This window comes from Ptychodera flava, chromosome 5 (genome assembly GCF_041260155.1).
Source record: "Ptychodera flava strain L36383 chromosome 5, AS_Pfla_20210202, whole genome shotgun sequence".
NCBI lineage: Eukaryota > Metazoa > Hemichordata > Enteropneusta > Ptychoderidae > Ptychodera > Ptychodera flava.
The window spans coordinates 37,064,151-37,078,734 of NC_091932.1; the positions used below are offsets into that span (position 1 = coordinate 37,064,151).

Below are 14,584 nucleotides of genomic sequence, written 5' to 3' on the forward strand. Positions count from 1 at the left end.
GGGAGGGGGGAGGTAAATTTGACGGTTTTCATTTCAATTCAAAACTTATGGCCATTTTACACAATGGTCATACAATGACAAAGAGAGTAATGTGTTCAAATTGATCTCAAAACGGTGCTGCAGATCTCTGTCAAGAACAAGTAAACTACTGTAACGGCGCATATGCATGATTTCTTTGCAGGCGACCATGCATTTGAGTGGGGCACAGGCGTTCAATTATTTATGTCATTAAAACTTGCGCATGCATTCCCAGCCTGTGGTTAATAACAATGTATACACACTTTTACGGAGTATATAAATGTGAACTAATCCAACTATAACAAATTCATGGAAATTATGTGGCATATTGTAGCTCGTGGGGCTTTCAAGAAAGATTAGAGTGATTTCTGAAAAAAATATGTGCGATCGATTCTTTCCATTATCACGATACATTACAGAGATTCGTCATGATAGTCTTTTCATGGTCCACTGGCATGCTCCCATCGCAAGTTTACGATTTTATGGAGTTGCCTCTTGTCATATAAAACCAAAGGTGTAGCTTCTGGAAATGTTTCTGACCTCTAGAAAAGAATCGCATTTTCATCTTCTCATTACCTACATATGTTGAAAGTCAAAGTATCAGTTTTGCAAAAACTAATCAATATGGATCCATTGCTGAAAATTCCATTGTTGACTGAAATTAAGTTGCCTGAAATATAATTGGACATAACACACGTACAGGCTTTGTTGACAAGCTGTACCCGGTACGAACTTTGGCATTACTTGGGAATGGAAGAAGAAATGTATATTAATAAATATAAAAAACTATGAAAAATGTATAAGAGTCACAACTACTGATGGACTTATTGCAATAAATTACCTACCTTCAACATAAATTGTACGCCATATGACAACTTTCCCCATACAGATTTAGAGGTGGAGGGTATGGCTGATTTGGGCCAAATCGGCCATACCCACCATGGCTATTAAAATTCATGAGTTTGCTTTTCTTGTTTACGCACAGTCATATCGATTGAAAATCTGGGGAATGGCTATTGCATGAGGTTGACAACTCCCACACGTGGGTAGTGAATTAAGAATACAGTTACCATTTCGAATAAAGCAAGGCAAATTTGTTGGTTTTACAATTTTCCCACAAATACAACACTAACGTTCATGAAACCGAGAAAATGACATGCAGATCTAGCAACGCTGTTTGTACCGACATTCGAAACACCATGAGCTTGTTGTATAGCATGTAATTACTTGATCCGCTCCTAGCTTCATGATTGTTGCTAGTGCCTAACCATGCATGCAGAAGAGCACATTGCAATATTTAATTGATTAAAGTGCCGATTATGATGACAAGTCGTGTACAGTCTACAGTCCATCGGATCCCGTAGTAAATGACACGGCCTAGAAAATTTAAAACCCCCTCAACCCGAAACCATGAATTATGTTGGACATGACAAGTACAACATGCACAATCCTAACCTTGAAGCAACCATTTGTCTTCCGTTCGGTGATGTATTTTTTAAACAACTGCTTGTGTCCTTAGAACTACTGTGATCTAAAGTTGTGCTTACAAGCCATAACTTGGCGTGCCAGCATATGTTACTGAGATCATTTTGATCACTGACCAGTACCTCAACTCATAGAAAATAAGGTAAGGACGTAATATTATGGATATCGTGAAGAGTGAACATTTTGTCAGTCATTTCTACACAATTTTGCTTCACCTTAAGTTTGCAAATTTCATCTATTTTTCTAATTTCAGTTGACCTTTTGGAGTAATACTTATACACCATACAGTAGGCAATGGGTTGTACTGGGAGAAATACCTCGTTAGCAGCTCATAAGGTAGTAGACGGACTACCTTATGAGCTGCTAACGATGTATTTGGTCAGGGCACCGTCCCTCCACCCACGGGGGTCAGGGCGATAAGCCCCCGCGTCAGTGATCGGCAGAACAAATTAATGAAGGGGATTAGGGAGGGCAATTAACATATATAGACTGTTTTCTTTGAAAAACTATACAGAGATAGCTAGCGTAAAGTAATAGGCACACACTAGACACAGGTAAGGCTTGTATAATGAAAAAAACTGTTTAATACCAGACATTTATTGATCATATTCATAACTTCTACACTAATAATTCTAGCCACGCCCTGTGTTGATACTGAATTTTATTCATATGACAACGCAAACACCAACTTGTTAAAAAACGACCTGCTACCGAAAAGTAAATAGGCCTATAGTTCAACGCAAAATAATCGTAGCAGTCTTTTGCTACGTATTTTTTGCTACAGAGCTCGTTGCCTACGATTTGACTGTCGTCGCAGTTGCAGGAGTCATCGCATTGTTACTTTTAACTTCTTGGTCTACATCGTCGGAACACCTGGCGCAGGTCCGTTATAGCCAAAACTTGGGAAAATATCTACATTCCTTTATTCTGAGTAAGCGGCAACTTATTTTTGTATGGACGAGAACTAGCGTCACTTTTATGAGTGGTGAAGTACATTATATGTCGCATTTCGACTCCTGCAGAATCAAGCAAAGTGCACAGTGTTGCCTCGGTGAAATGATTTGTGTACATGGCATTCAAATGTGCTGCTTCATATATCCATTTCATCATCGAACTGAACAAATTTTGACCAAGAGGTCAGTTACAAATCTTACTTTATCTGTGTATTGGGATTTGGACTTCGACCTTTAAAACATCTCATACTGTTTCGGAACAATAGTATCAAACCACATTCTACATCGCACTCGCGGCTGACTCGCAGCGTGTTTGCAAGGTTATATCTGATTGGTCGATTGTCACTATTCACAGCAACTTAGGGAGTTTATTTGTATTATTTCATTATAACGGTACGATTCTGCCAACCAATTGGATAACAGCTTCGAAATCGCTGCGAGTCGGCCCCGCACTCGTAGTTATAAGATGCATAACAGTGAATAGTGCAATATGGGCGTATCGATCGCCCGGCTCAAGGGGAGGTCATCGCTGCGAGCCGATCCATAGGCTTTATCGGTAGTTTACTGAAACACCCATCGGTGTCGCTAATAAAGGCTGTTGACTCGGCGGAGGGGGTGAATCCGGATTGAAAACTTAATTTTTTCAGAAACCCCTCAATAGGTCAAAGCTATGCTAACCGCCATCTTTTAAATCACACGGCATTATGAGACGACAACAGTGCTGTTGAAGAGGGGCAAGATGTCGCTCGACCCATAGCGTTATAGCTTAGACGTCGTACCAAGATACTTCGCTATTTCCGATCGTTTATTCTACAGAACTGTCATTTAAAGCTCAGATTTAAGATTTTTAGTGTTCAGTTTTCTGTCGTGAAAGTATTATTATTATCGTCGAGCGGTTTAGAAGATTGTTAAGGACCGAAACGACAATCATTGAATGCGTTTCGCTCCATTGCAACTGGTAAGCTTAAGGGTTGTTTACATGTTTTTGACAATATAACTGTCAGAACTATTCTGAAGCATCCACAAATGGGCAGAATGTCTGAATACAACTTTGAGGAGCATATGAAAATTCCCATTCACATCCTTTTCTTTGTTCTGTAGACCAGTTACCGCAGGTATTGATGGGAGAAATAGAGATAAGTATGAATATATGGCTTCATTCAAGTGCAAGCCAAACTGTGAAATTGAGGCAAGCCAAGAAAGCATCCCTAACTCTTGAACAACGAAAATACAACAAGCTAGACGACAAAATGACTGCAATGATCAAAATGTCAAGTCCCCCCATCTATATGAACAACATTTTTCAAGACCCACTCCCCAATTATCATATAGCCGCATATTTATTTGGACAGTTCTGCTCGCAGATGTTTGACACTGCCTGTTATTAGCAGTTTGTAGTGATACTCCCTCGGCAACTTTTAAACTCGTCAATGGACTTTTGGATCATCAGTCTGGGCCGACTTGAGTTAATCCGACTACTATGGCCAGAGCACACAAAATGACGATCTTGAGAGAGTATTCAAAATGTTAATTCCTGGCTACATTTTGCCAAATTGTGGAAAACGTAGCACAGTGACCTACCAAAAATATTGTCTTCAAAAGTACAAGACGTTAATGACTCATATATCATAGGTGTAATCAATGCCAGTTTGGTAAAAGTAAATAATTCCATTAAGTCACATATTGTTTCATTTAAATTAGAGTCTTTACTGTAAGTTCAAAAATTGACTTAAGTGTTATATTTAGATGGGAATGTCAAAATTCCTGATGACTGTCAAGTTTCCTGGTCCTCCATAGTTGTTCTCTGGCCTGATCTTGTGTACAACTATGTTTCACTCTGGAAAGCCACGACTGTCTTAAGTGGTCTAACATTATGTTGTTATGAGTATTATCATGTTGTAATGTGCATTAACATATCGTTTAAAACATTCAAAACGTTGTCCTAGGAACCTACAATGTTGTCCTAAGCATTCATTACATTATCCTCGGCATTAAACACGTTGTTCAATGTATTTAATATGTTGTCATAGGCATTCAGTATATTGTCCCAGCATTTCAATATGTTGTTATTGGGTTCAAAATATTGTCCTACGCATTCATGTTACCGATTATTATAGCGCTATGTCTATGTTGATAAACTGAAGTCTGTGCATTTCTGTCGTTGATATTAAGTATAAAATCATGAAAAATTGTCATATGCTCTGGCTAATTGTCCCTTAAATATGTTAAGTTTTACCCACAAATGAGGAAAAACATACTTTCACCGAGCAAACCACGGGCTTTTAAGCACTTAACATTATGACTGGAACCATTCTAATTAAACTGAATGTTTTGGTTTACTGCTATTTTTTCTCTGATATTTTTTATTGTCATCAATTTATTAACAACAGTTTTGGACATCTAATTTTGCATTGAAAGTGTGAAATAAATTAACAGCTCATTCGCAATACTGTACTTACAACTTCAAATTGAAAATTGAACAATCTATACCACTACTGACATGTAATAAACTTAACCAAAACAGAATGACTGAATGTTCAAAATGTAACTATATATATGCCACATTTTGTATTACTTTTGTGTATGAGGTAACCCTTTGTCAGAAAATTCGAATGGTGGTTTAACCACTTGCTGATTTTTGCAAAAATTTATCCACCCCCGGATGAAGAAGCTGACATGACCGGTCTCTTAAAAGCCTAGGACAACATGCTGAATGCCTAGAACAACAGATTGAATGCCAAGAACAATATTGTAAACGCCAAGCACAATGTGCTGAGTGCCTTAGAAGGCATTTCAAATGCCCAGGACAACGTTGTGAATACGCAGCATAATATGTTGAGTGCCTAGAACCACATTGTAAATGCCTAGAACAACATTGTAAATGTCAAAGACAATATTACAAATACTTAAGACAACATATCAAATGCCAAGGACATTATGCTGAATGCCTTCAACATTATATTGAATGCCTAGGACAACATGCTAAATGCCTAAGCCAACCTACTGAATGCCTAGAACAACATATTAAATGTATATTGCAACATGCTTAATGCCGAAGCCAACTTATTGAATGCCTAGAACAACATATTAAATGTAAATTACAACATGCTTAATGCCTAAGCCAACCTATTGAATGCCTAGAACACATATTGTATATTGCAACATGATGAATGCCTAAGCCAACCTATTGAATGCCTAGAACAACATATTAAATGTATATTGCAATATGATGAATGCCTAGGACAACATTGAATGCTCAGGACAACATATTAAATGCATAGGGCAACATGCTTAATGTCAAGGGCAACATGCATTCCCAGGACAATGTCATATGGACAACATTGTAAATGCTTTAAACGGTATGTTGAATTCACATCATAGCATGATATTACTCATGTCAACATAATGTTAGACCACTTAATTCAGTCATGACTTGATATATATTTCACTGTCATAAGCATCATATGACCCAAACTCTTCTCGAAAGACTTCATAGTGAGAGCTATATCTGTCACTGCCGGAATGCAGTGACAGTAACACTGCCCGTACGTAGTAGCAGGGCAGAAGCTGTACTAGCTTTGATAATTTTAACAATATTTTTGTTCACTTTATACAACTGCGTTCTTGTTATACTCCCTACAGCATGCTGAACTGTCCATATCCAACTTGGTAACACAGCCTGTGTATGTGTCCCGTGCATTAGTATCACCGACAAACGACTTCCAGTCTGGACTCTAATTCAATTATCACTCAATAATATTTCTTGTCGACATACTGAATTATTGTGTGTTTCAGCATGTAGGGAGACAGCAAGAAACTGTATTTGATACACTACACAGGAATAAAGAAAATAATTATCAACAGTTAAGCTTACAGCTTCTGTGCCGTTACTAGGCCTCGTTTTGGGGGCTTTTTACTAAAATTGATATATTTTTAGATTTTTTCGAGATAAAAGTAATGAAATGCGACAAAATGGTAAATTTACTCTAAGTGTCAGGAAAAATGTTATTAATTTATAGAATTAATCTGAGCGTACGATATCACAAAATTCACTCGTATTGACAAAGTTATAATATAATAACCCTATAAGCTTACTCATTCATAACAAGGTCAAGCGTAAAGTTCGGCACTGTACACAATACCTAGTCAGTACAGCAATATCCATGGATGTCCTTCTTCTATGGCGGTCATTCACATAACGATATTTGTAACGATAGCAATATGATTGAACTATTAGTGCAAGATGCGAGGTATAATGATATTCAAATATGCAGATTACATTAATGAGCATTGTTTCGGTATTAAAATTCTATGCTAATGACCCTTAATCAATGTGGAATATTCATGTACCTCGGATCTTGCATTGTATTGTATATGATTGAAACAAGACATATTTTGCAATTTATCAGCTCACAGCAGCCTAAAAAAATGAACAACACTCATATTTTGAATGAAAATCATCCGAAATGCGTGTTTATGAGATAATGTAGACCTCTCCATATTTTTAGTAATGTCTGGATTTCACCCAGGTTTGGTTTATCGTATTTGTCTGTTCTTGAGATACGGCAGCTGTTGGTAATAAGCTAACTGGATTCTCTTTATAAGTTTCATTAGGTAATCCTTTCTTGACAATTAACTTTCTCTAGCACTAATTATACCAAGTATGGTCATCACGAGAAATCATCAGCGGTAACGTTTGTGTACAAAATCGGCACTGAAAACGTTCAAAAAGTCAGGCAAGCGTGTCTATATTTTCATTTACATGAACACATGGATACAAACAGCTAACACATTGCATATCCCTTTCTTAAAATATTCTAACACTGGAGACCTACAAAGTTTCTTCTCTTTCCCCCTCTAACTTTGAACAATATACTTACGCCTTGCATTTTCTGTGTATCTATAATTTAGGCTCAAAATGACACAAGAAATAAAGGCCCTGATTCATTTTCCAAATGAATACTTTGAGGGACTCTCAAAGATTTATCAGAACGGAGTGGCGAATTTCTCCAGTGAACGTGAACAAGATGTAATGAATGCCTGTGACAGATTTGTGTCTCGCCATAACAAGGAAGATATGCTGCGATTACTTTCCATAGGACCAGCTGACGGTATATATAGGTTTTGATTTTTCAATACATGTAAAAGTTTTTCCAATCACTGCCTTGGTCTGCCAGTTTGTCTCTCCCATTTTGTTAATCTACCTCTCGCTTTGTCCACCTGACACTCTCGCTCTGTCTGTTCGTCTTGCTATCTGTCAACGGTTTCTATCGCACTCCCCTTCCCTTCTCTCTCTGCCTCTCTGTCTCTCAGTGTTTCTCCGTCTGTCTGTCTGTCTGTCTGTCTGTCTGTCTCTGTCTGTCTGTCTGTCCCTGTCTCTCTCATGGCGGCACTCACGTTTGTATTAATTGCACATCACTGTGAAACAATAGATAGTACAAGGTTGTCCACTACGATTTTACTGCATTGTATACTGTCCTGGACATTGTTGTTATGAAATTACTTGATGTCATCGATGCTAAATACCGAAATGAGCGAAGCAAAGTTGAGAGGGAATGTAAGGTATTGAATGGGTCAAAAGTGGAAAAGCTATTTCATTGCACTCAAGTGCACGTCCTTTTAAGAAATTGTCGCGAGCAGCTTTTTCTCTTCACCCAAAATTATATGACGTTATAACAAGTCGCTCTACCGTGATTTGTGTTATCAGCTAGCAAAGATTAATAATACATATAAGATTGAAAGTGATAGGTTATATACTTCAGAAACTATATGGAGGGTCTTCTTTCTTCACGTTTTTGTGCACTTATCTCTGGACACTTCTGCAAGGACTGGTCGCAAGAATAATTCAATTTTTGTTATTCAGATATTATTTAAGGCATCAAAAATAGACGATTGGAAAGGGCTCAGTGCCACTAGTATCGTTCTTATGTTCAACTTTTGCAAATTGCAGTGTACATTTCAAATTGTGAACAAAATAGTTGACAGAAATATTCTTGAACTTTGTCTTACATTGTCAGGGTTTTTCGACATTCCAGTCATTGACTACCTGATCAAAAGGTTCGGCAAGATCACCTACGTTGTGATTGAACCCGAAAACAATCAAATACAAAAATTTGAAGATCTGGTGAAATCGAGGAACGAACAGAATCTGTGGACGACCGTGAAATTCGAGTTTCATCAGAAAACTATAGAAGCTTACCTGAAAGAAATAGAAAGAGGGGCCGCCCTTGGCAGGTTTGATATCATACTTCTTCTACATAGTGTTTATCATATTATGGATCCTGCAAACGTCTTCGCAGAGCTATACGGACAACTCAATAGAGGAGGAATGCTGTATTGTCAGATTGGCGTCGGTAGGTTAAAGTTCTTTTCTCAATTGATGAGTAAGCTGCAACATTGGCCATCTTTTCAATCAATTATGTACGAATTAAGAGGTGATAACAATCGTCAGTGACGGGATATTGCCATTAAAATTCAGTAGGTTCCATTCTATTCATTGCGCCTGTGATGTTAAGATGCGATGTTGTCAAGTTCCTCGCTGTAGATCGATGAAATCGATTTCTTTGACCAATCTCCGACAGAAGAAAAAGGTACATGCTTTAAAATTGATTGCGTAGCTAAGTTTGATCTTTGAAATCTCGCTCGTCTCTGTATTTAGTTTAAGTGCCATATTGACCTCAAGGCTAGCGTGAGTCTTAAGTTAGAGCCCAAGATCTTCTCAATCCGTTGTTTTAGTTTCAGTCGGGAAAGTAAATTTCATTCCTTCATCATTTCTGTCAGGACCCTGGGAAGAAGTTAATATACGAGTTGGAAATGTCATTTCCGATCCAAACATAACTAGAATCGGGTCAGCAACTCTCCAAAAATTGTTGAAACATCGGATGCCGGATGTGAAAATTCATACTCAGTACAGAAAGATGAATTTCAAGGCTGGAGAGTGTTTCAACGAGGAATCGAGAGATGGAAAATTGATGGTCGATTTTCTTGTCCAAGTGCACGACTTTAAGAAGACAGCGCCACCCAAGTTGTTGGTGACGTCATGAAGTTTCTACGCGAAAGTTGCTATGAGCTCAACAATGATTTGTATTTCCCAGCAGACGACGAAGATATCATTATTATCAAAGAGTAGTTATAAGCTTCTTTTACCTGATTTGAACTTAGTTTTTTTATATTGTGTAGATAGCTGCAGGTATTTTCGTTTGCCTCATACCAACTAGGAGGGTTTTAATATTGAATAAGTAGCCTTAGGTATTTTATCTCAAACTTGAAATTAAGATGAGCAAGTATGTCAGTGATAACACTCTTTTGGCTAAAGGCCATAGATGTTTATGTCTTGTAACAAAGTTATGCACATTTTTATACCCAAGAAGATTAATTTTGCAATTGGCGGCAAACAATGTTCCGACATGCCCGTCTTCTTGATTGACGGGTCTGGATATCAAGGAAACCATTGCAGAATTACTTCATTATGCGTAGCCATAAAGTGTGTGGATTTATCGGCTTAACACATTATGTTGAGGTGCGATTGTGAATACAATCATCGATGTTCCCATATTGAGTTTGAATATAGCTCTTACAATGGACCCTGTCATTGAATTTTTACAATTTATGAAACCATATTCAGTTATTGTAACGTATGTGTTATAATTGATTAACCTTTCTTCACATATCGGTGAAATAATTCATTAGAAGACAATACGTCTAGTTTTCAATCGGGTTCGAACACACAACATACGGCATCAAGTCGCGTGGTTCAATAATCGGCTAATTTGTTACAACTCTTTCATTCTGTGTAGATTTAAGAAATATGTACAATAAAACACATCGCAATCTCTTTCATTGATGACAGTGCCGAAAGATAATTACAAGTCGAGTAACGGTCTCTGATGTACAGACAGAAGATCTACTTACCCCTCGGATCCCGTTAAAACGGTGCAAAGATTGACTCATTGAAACGACCGAGAAAAATTACAACCTCTTCACCCCGGAATCATTAATATTGTTATGACAATAACCAGACTCCTCACCTTGAAGCAATGACCGCAGTTTGAGGGCTACTGTGCTGCATCTCGGAAGCTGTTACCCGATTGGTCGGCTGAACCTTATCGTTATAGTTGACTTACAAAATAGACTCCCCAAGTTGCTATGAATAGTGACACTCGACCAATGAGATATAACCTTCCCAGCAAGCTGCACATCAGCAGGAGTTTGACGTTGACTGGAAGCCTCAAGTTGAAAGATCATCTTATCCTCTCTAAACGTTTCATGTCCTTTAGTTTTTCTCGACTGATCTATTTTCAAGTAAAGCAGTTTGTTGAGTCATTAGTTAATAATATAATGCAATATATAGGTTTGGATCTTGTTATGTTGTACACTTTCTGGATGAGTTCCGACTTCGTTTCACCATTGATGTTTAGTAATAAAGACTAAAATGGAACTTACAATCGATAATCTGGTGTGTCAACGTCATTTACTGAAAGCATTATGATGTCAAACCGGTACGTCAACCCACAAACAGTAAAGTAAGGACCATAACATTATGGATATCGTGAAAATTTTGGCTTGAAGAGTGGAGATTTTGCCAGTCGAATTTAAGCAATATTTGTACAATTCTGCTATACATTAACCGGGCAAATTTAATCTATTTCATTAATTTCAACTGACGTTTTATGATATTTCGCTGCTTTTAACTGGAGCTGTTTTAAGTTTCTCGTTTCGGGTACGTCCCCATGCATCCGACACTGACACGCCTGATCCGGTAGACTTGCGTGTATTTTGAAGTACGCGAGATCCTTGTATTTCAGTTAATTGTGCACTGTTCACGAGAGCAGGAAATCTTTCACTTTCATGTTAGCCGTTAGGTAAATCCTCTCTGTCATCCAGTGGTATAGCGTTATCAAACAGCGAGCAAAACCGTTCAACTTCGCTTGATTACATTGTGTCGGAGATATACAAGTATGCGTCCATACTGGTGGCGTGGCCGATGCACAGTGACATGCACATGCATCATACCACGTGGCAAATTGATATGCACCTGGATCAGTGCAGTCAGTTTGTTAGCCGATGAGAAAGCTGTATTAAACTATCTATTGTGCCAATTTCAAGCAAAGTGCATTTAAATACATTATGAAACATATATAATATACAGATATAGTATGTTTTGTGGCGGAAAATTGTCAATAGTTGCCTGGTAGACTCCATGTATTATTATTTGATATTTTGGATGAAGCACTAAATCCACTTAACCAAGAGCCACATCTTGCCATTTTATAGTTGCGCAAAATATGGTGACCCTCCCTCAAATGTATAAAAAATACCATATCTCTTTAAAATTCTTGCGTGATAAATTGCGACTGTCCTTCCAAAAACACCTGTCCCCCCTCTGTAATTTGTCCCTAACATAACAATTGAACAAATTGTTATGTATATTAGCTGAAAATGTTTCAGTTATTCCTGGGGAGAATACCGCAGTTGTTGGGTCTGGGATGGTCAAGTTTTAAAATGTCGGACAAGGGGGAGGGTGACATTTTAGACAGGAGGATAGGGGGAGGGTCACATTTTACGGTACAGGTGTGCGCTAAACTCCCCCTGCCCACCCCCATTGTAATTACTGGAGACTCCCTAATGCTTAATTAAAAAAATGTATGTAATGTATGTAATAAAATGTAAAAATGTATTGCATTTTCTTTCTGTTTATAAATTTTATTTTTAGTATATTCATAAAAGCATTTTTTCATTCTTGAATATTATGCCTGTGTCACGAGCGAAGCGAGTGAAAGGACAACCGAATACACAGCATAACGAGTGCAAATACCGCTAGTACGGCGCGTTTGCACTCACAGGTCATGGGGTTCTGTTATTATTACATATCTTTTATTTGCATCATTCAGCGAGAGAATCGACGATCAGTCGTGGGAACTACTTGTCTGTCAAATCCTTTAACGCGACTTCATTAAGCTTCAGCTCGACCCTGCGGAGTTATATAACATTGACATCACTGTAATGAGACAACGAATCGGCTTTCACATTTTATTGGTCAACGCCGCCACACCCTCTATTTAGATTGGCTAAACTATTGTTTACTTGTTTATCAAGGATGACCTCAGAGGAGCGACGCGACGGAGAGCTCGAATTCTGCTCGCGATCGCTCCCAAAACGTCGCAACTTTACATAAGCCATAAATAGTCAAACGAAAAGATCTTGGCACATTTTGAGCGTGAAATTCTTCTTAATATTCAATGCAAATAACGCTTTCAAGATTTTTACGGGAATTTAAAGAGTAAGATACGGCAAACGCAATTTGTCGAACTATCAAATTTCTGTCTTCTCCACGGCACACAAGCGCTCACTGTTTATCGATAGCATGTAAGACATACACCGGCAAACTGGAAATAATAGTCTCAAATATGATATTTTTTCATAATTATTAAAAATAATAATTCGTAATTATGAAATATAGAAATCACGTTACCTAGTTAGTGTTTCGTCAGGATTGAGCTTCCTTTCTGCTGAGCAGCACTCGATAAAATTGCTGTATGTGTATGGGTTATGTATGACATGGGCGGCAGGCCCCCGCCGGCTGGATGGGGCGTCCACAGTGTTGTCCTTAGAAGCCGGGTGCCGGGTAAATAACGCGCCTGTTTTGCATTTCCCCGGCTACTTTTAACGTAATTAGATTATTTTTTTTATAGACCTATTAATTTCGAGATCGCACTGGCAGCCGTTAGACGGCACACGTACGATTAGCAATTTCGCAACCTCTTTCCCCACTTGGAACTGCACAAACATAAAACAGTTTCTAAATACCCATTTGTGACTTTTTGAGCCCAATCTTGTACTTGTTAAATAGTGTGATTGGCTGAAGGACGCACTCATGGTGTTGCCTTTGTTACGAGCAGCATGATTGGTTTGATTAGTATTCTTAGGTCATCTTTAACGATGGCGTCAAAAAGAAATGTGGCGACGGCCACTGGCACCTTGCCGATGGAATATTTTTTCCCGAAGAAAACCCGTTCAAAAAGTATACTTAATGCCAACAATACATTTAGTTTATGTATGAAAAACTTCAATTTTGCAGATGTGATTTGATCGACAATTCGAAGTTCACGAGACTGGCAAGCTAGTTTTCCGCCCCCGCGCTGGCTGGCAACGTCAGTCGTCACTACGAGTATGATAGTCTTCTCCACGAATCAACTTATTCTTGGAGCAATACCGACGAATTTTCTAGATTTAAAAAAAATGAGCTAGAACTGAAATTGTTTTAGAACCAACTGTTTATTTGATCATTTTCATTGATCATTATTATGTACTAGAATCCAGGGCCATGTGTGTTGCCGATCGTTAAAAGCGCCGATCGCGATTTCAGGTTTGTTACTAAATATAGCTGCACGTGTGCGACTTTCGGGCAACACTGCCTGGAATTCGGACAGCTTGTAGTCCAATCCATAAATTCATACGAATAAGTGTGACTTTTAGTCGCCATTATAACACTAGCAGGTTCTATTGTCGTCGTTTATGCGGAAAATGCGGACAAATATTTATTTATGCATATTAATGAGAGAAAAAGAAGAACATGACGTCATTTGCGATCAGTGCTGTTAGACAGTCGCTGGCTGTTATGTTTCCGACCGTTTTTCGCTATTCTCTCTGACAGCTTCGTCTACCTACTGATACGGTATACCTGTCTGCGTGTATACGTACTGTTAAAATTAAGGGTATGTCAGGATATTTCATTTCATTGGGTGTCATTTTTAGACAATAAGGTTCATCGATAGAGTATGTTACTAAGCTTAAAGGACCACGTCAAAAGATCGATGTCGGATAAAAATCCAAATTCTTTAAAAAGTTTTTCATCCGACAAAAACGATATTCTAGTTTGATTTGGTTGAAAATTCTTAAAAAAATTATGATTTAATTACATATGTTTGCTCCCTACATTGCCATAATTGCAACTGGAAAACTTCTTTTTCTTCTAGTTGTCTGAAATAGACATTTTTATATTGGTGCACGTGTTTACATTACAGTGAATTATCTTACCGATAAGTATTTTGTAACAAAAGTAAAATTGTGTTTTTCATTAGAATACTACCGTTATTTTCAATTTTCCATTCTTATTGTGTTTTAAGTAT

At 38.0% G+C, this 14,584-nt stretch overlaps 1 protein-coding gene across 1 annotated transcript; it reads left to right on the top strand.

Annotated features, from left to right (window-relative positions):
- The first annotated feature begins 7,371 nt into the window (after positions 1-7,371).
- Positions 7,372-9,951, top strand: LOC139132606 (histamine N-methyltransferase-like). The gene is made up of 3 exons (XM_070698887.1): positions 7,372-7,567; positions 8,474-8,809; positions 9,237-9,951. Exons 1-3 carry the CDS (start codon positions 7,375-7,377, stop codon positions 9,497-9,499), a joined length of 792 nt encoding a protein of 263 aa, XP_070554988.1. The 5' UTR covers positions 7,372-7,374; the 3' UTR covers positions 9,500-9,951.
- The last annotated feature ends 4,633 nt before the right edge of the window (positions 9,952-14,584 follow it).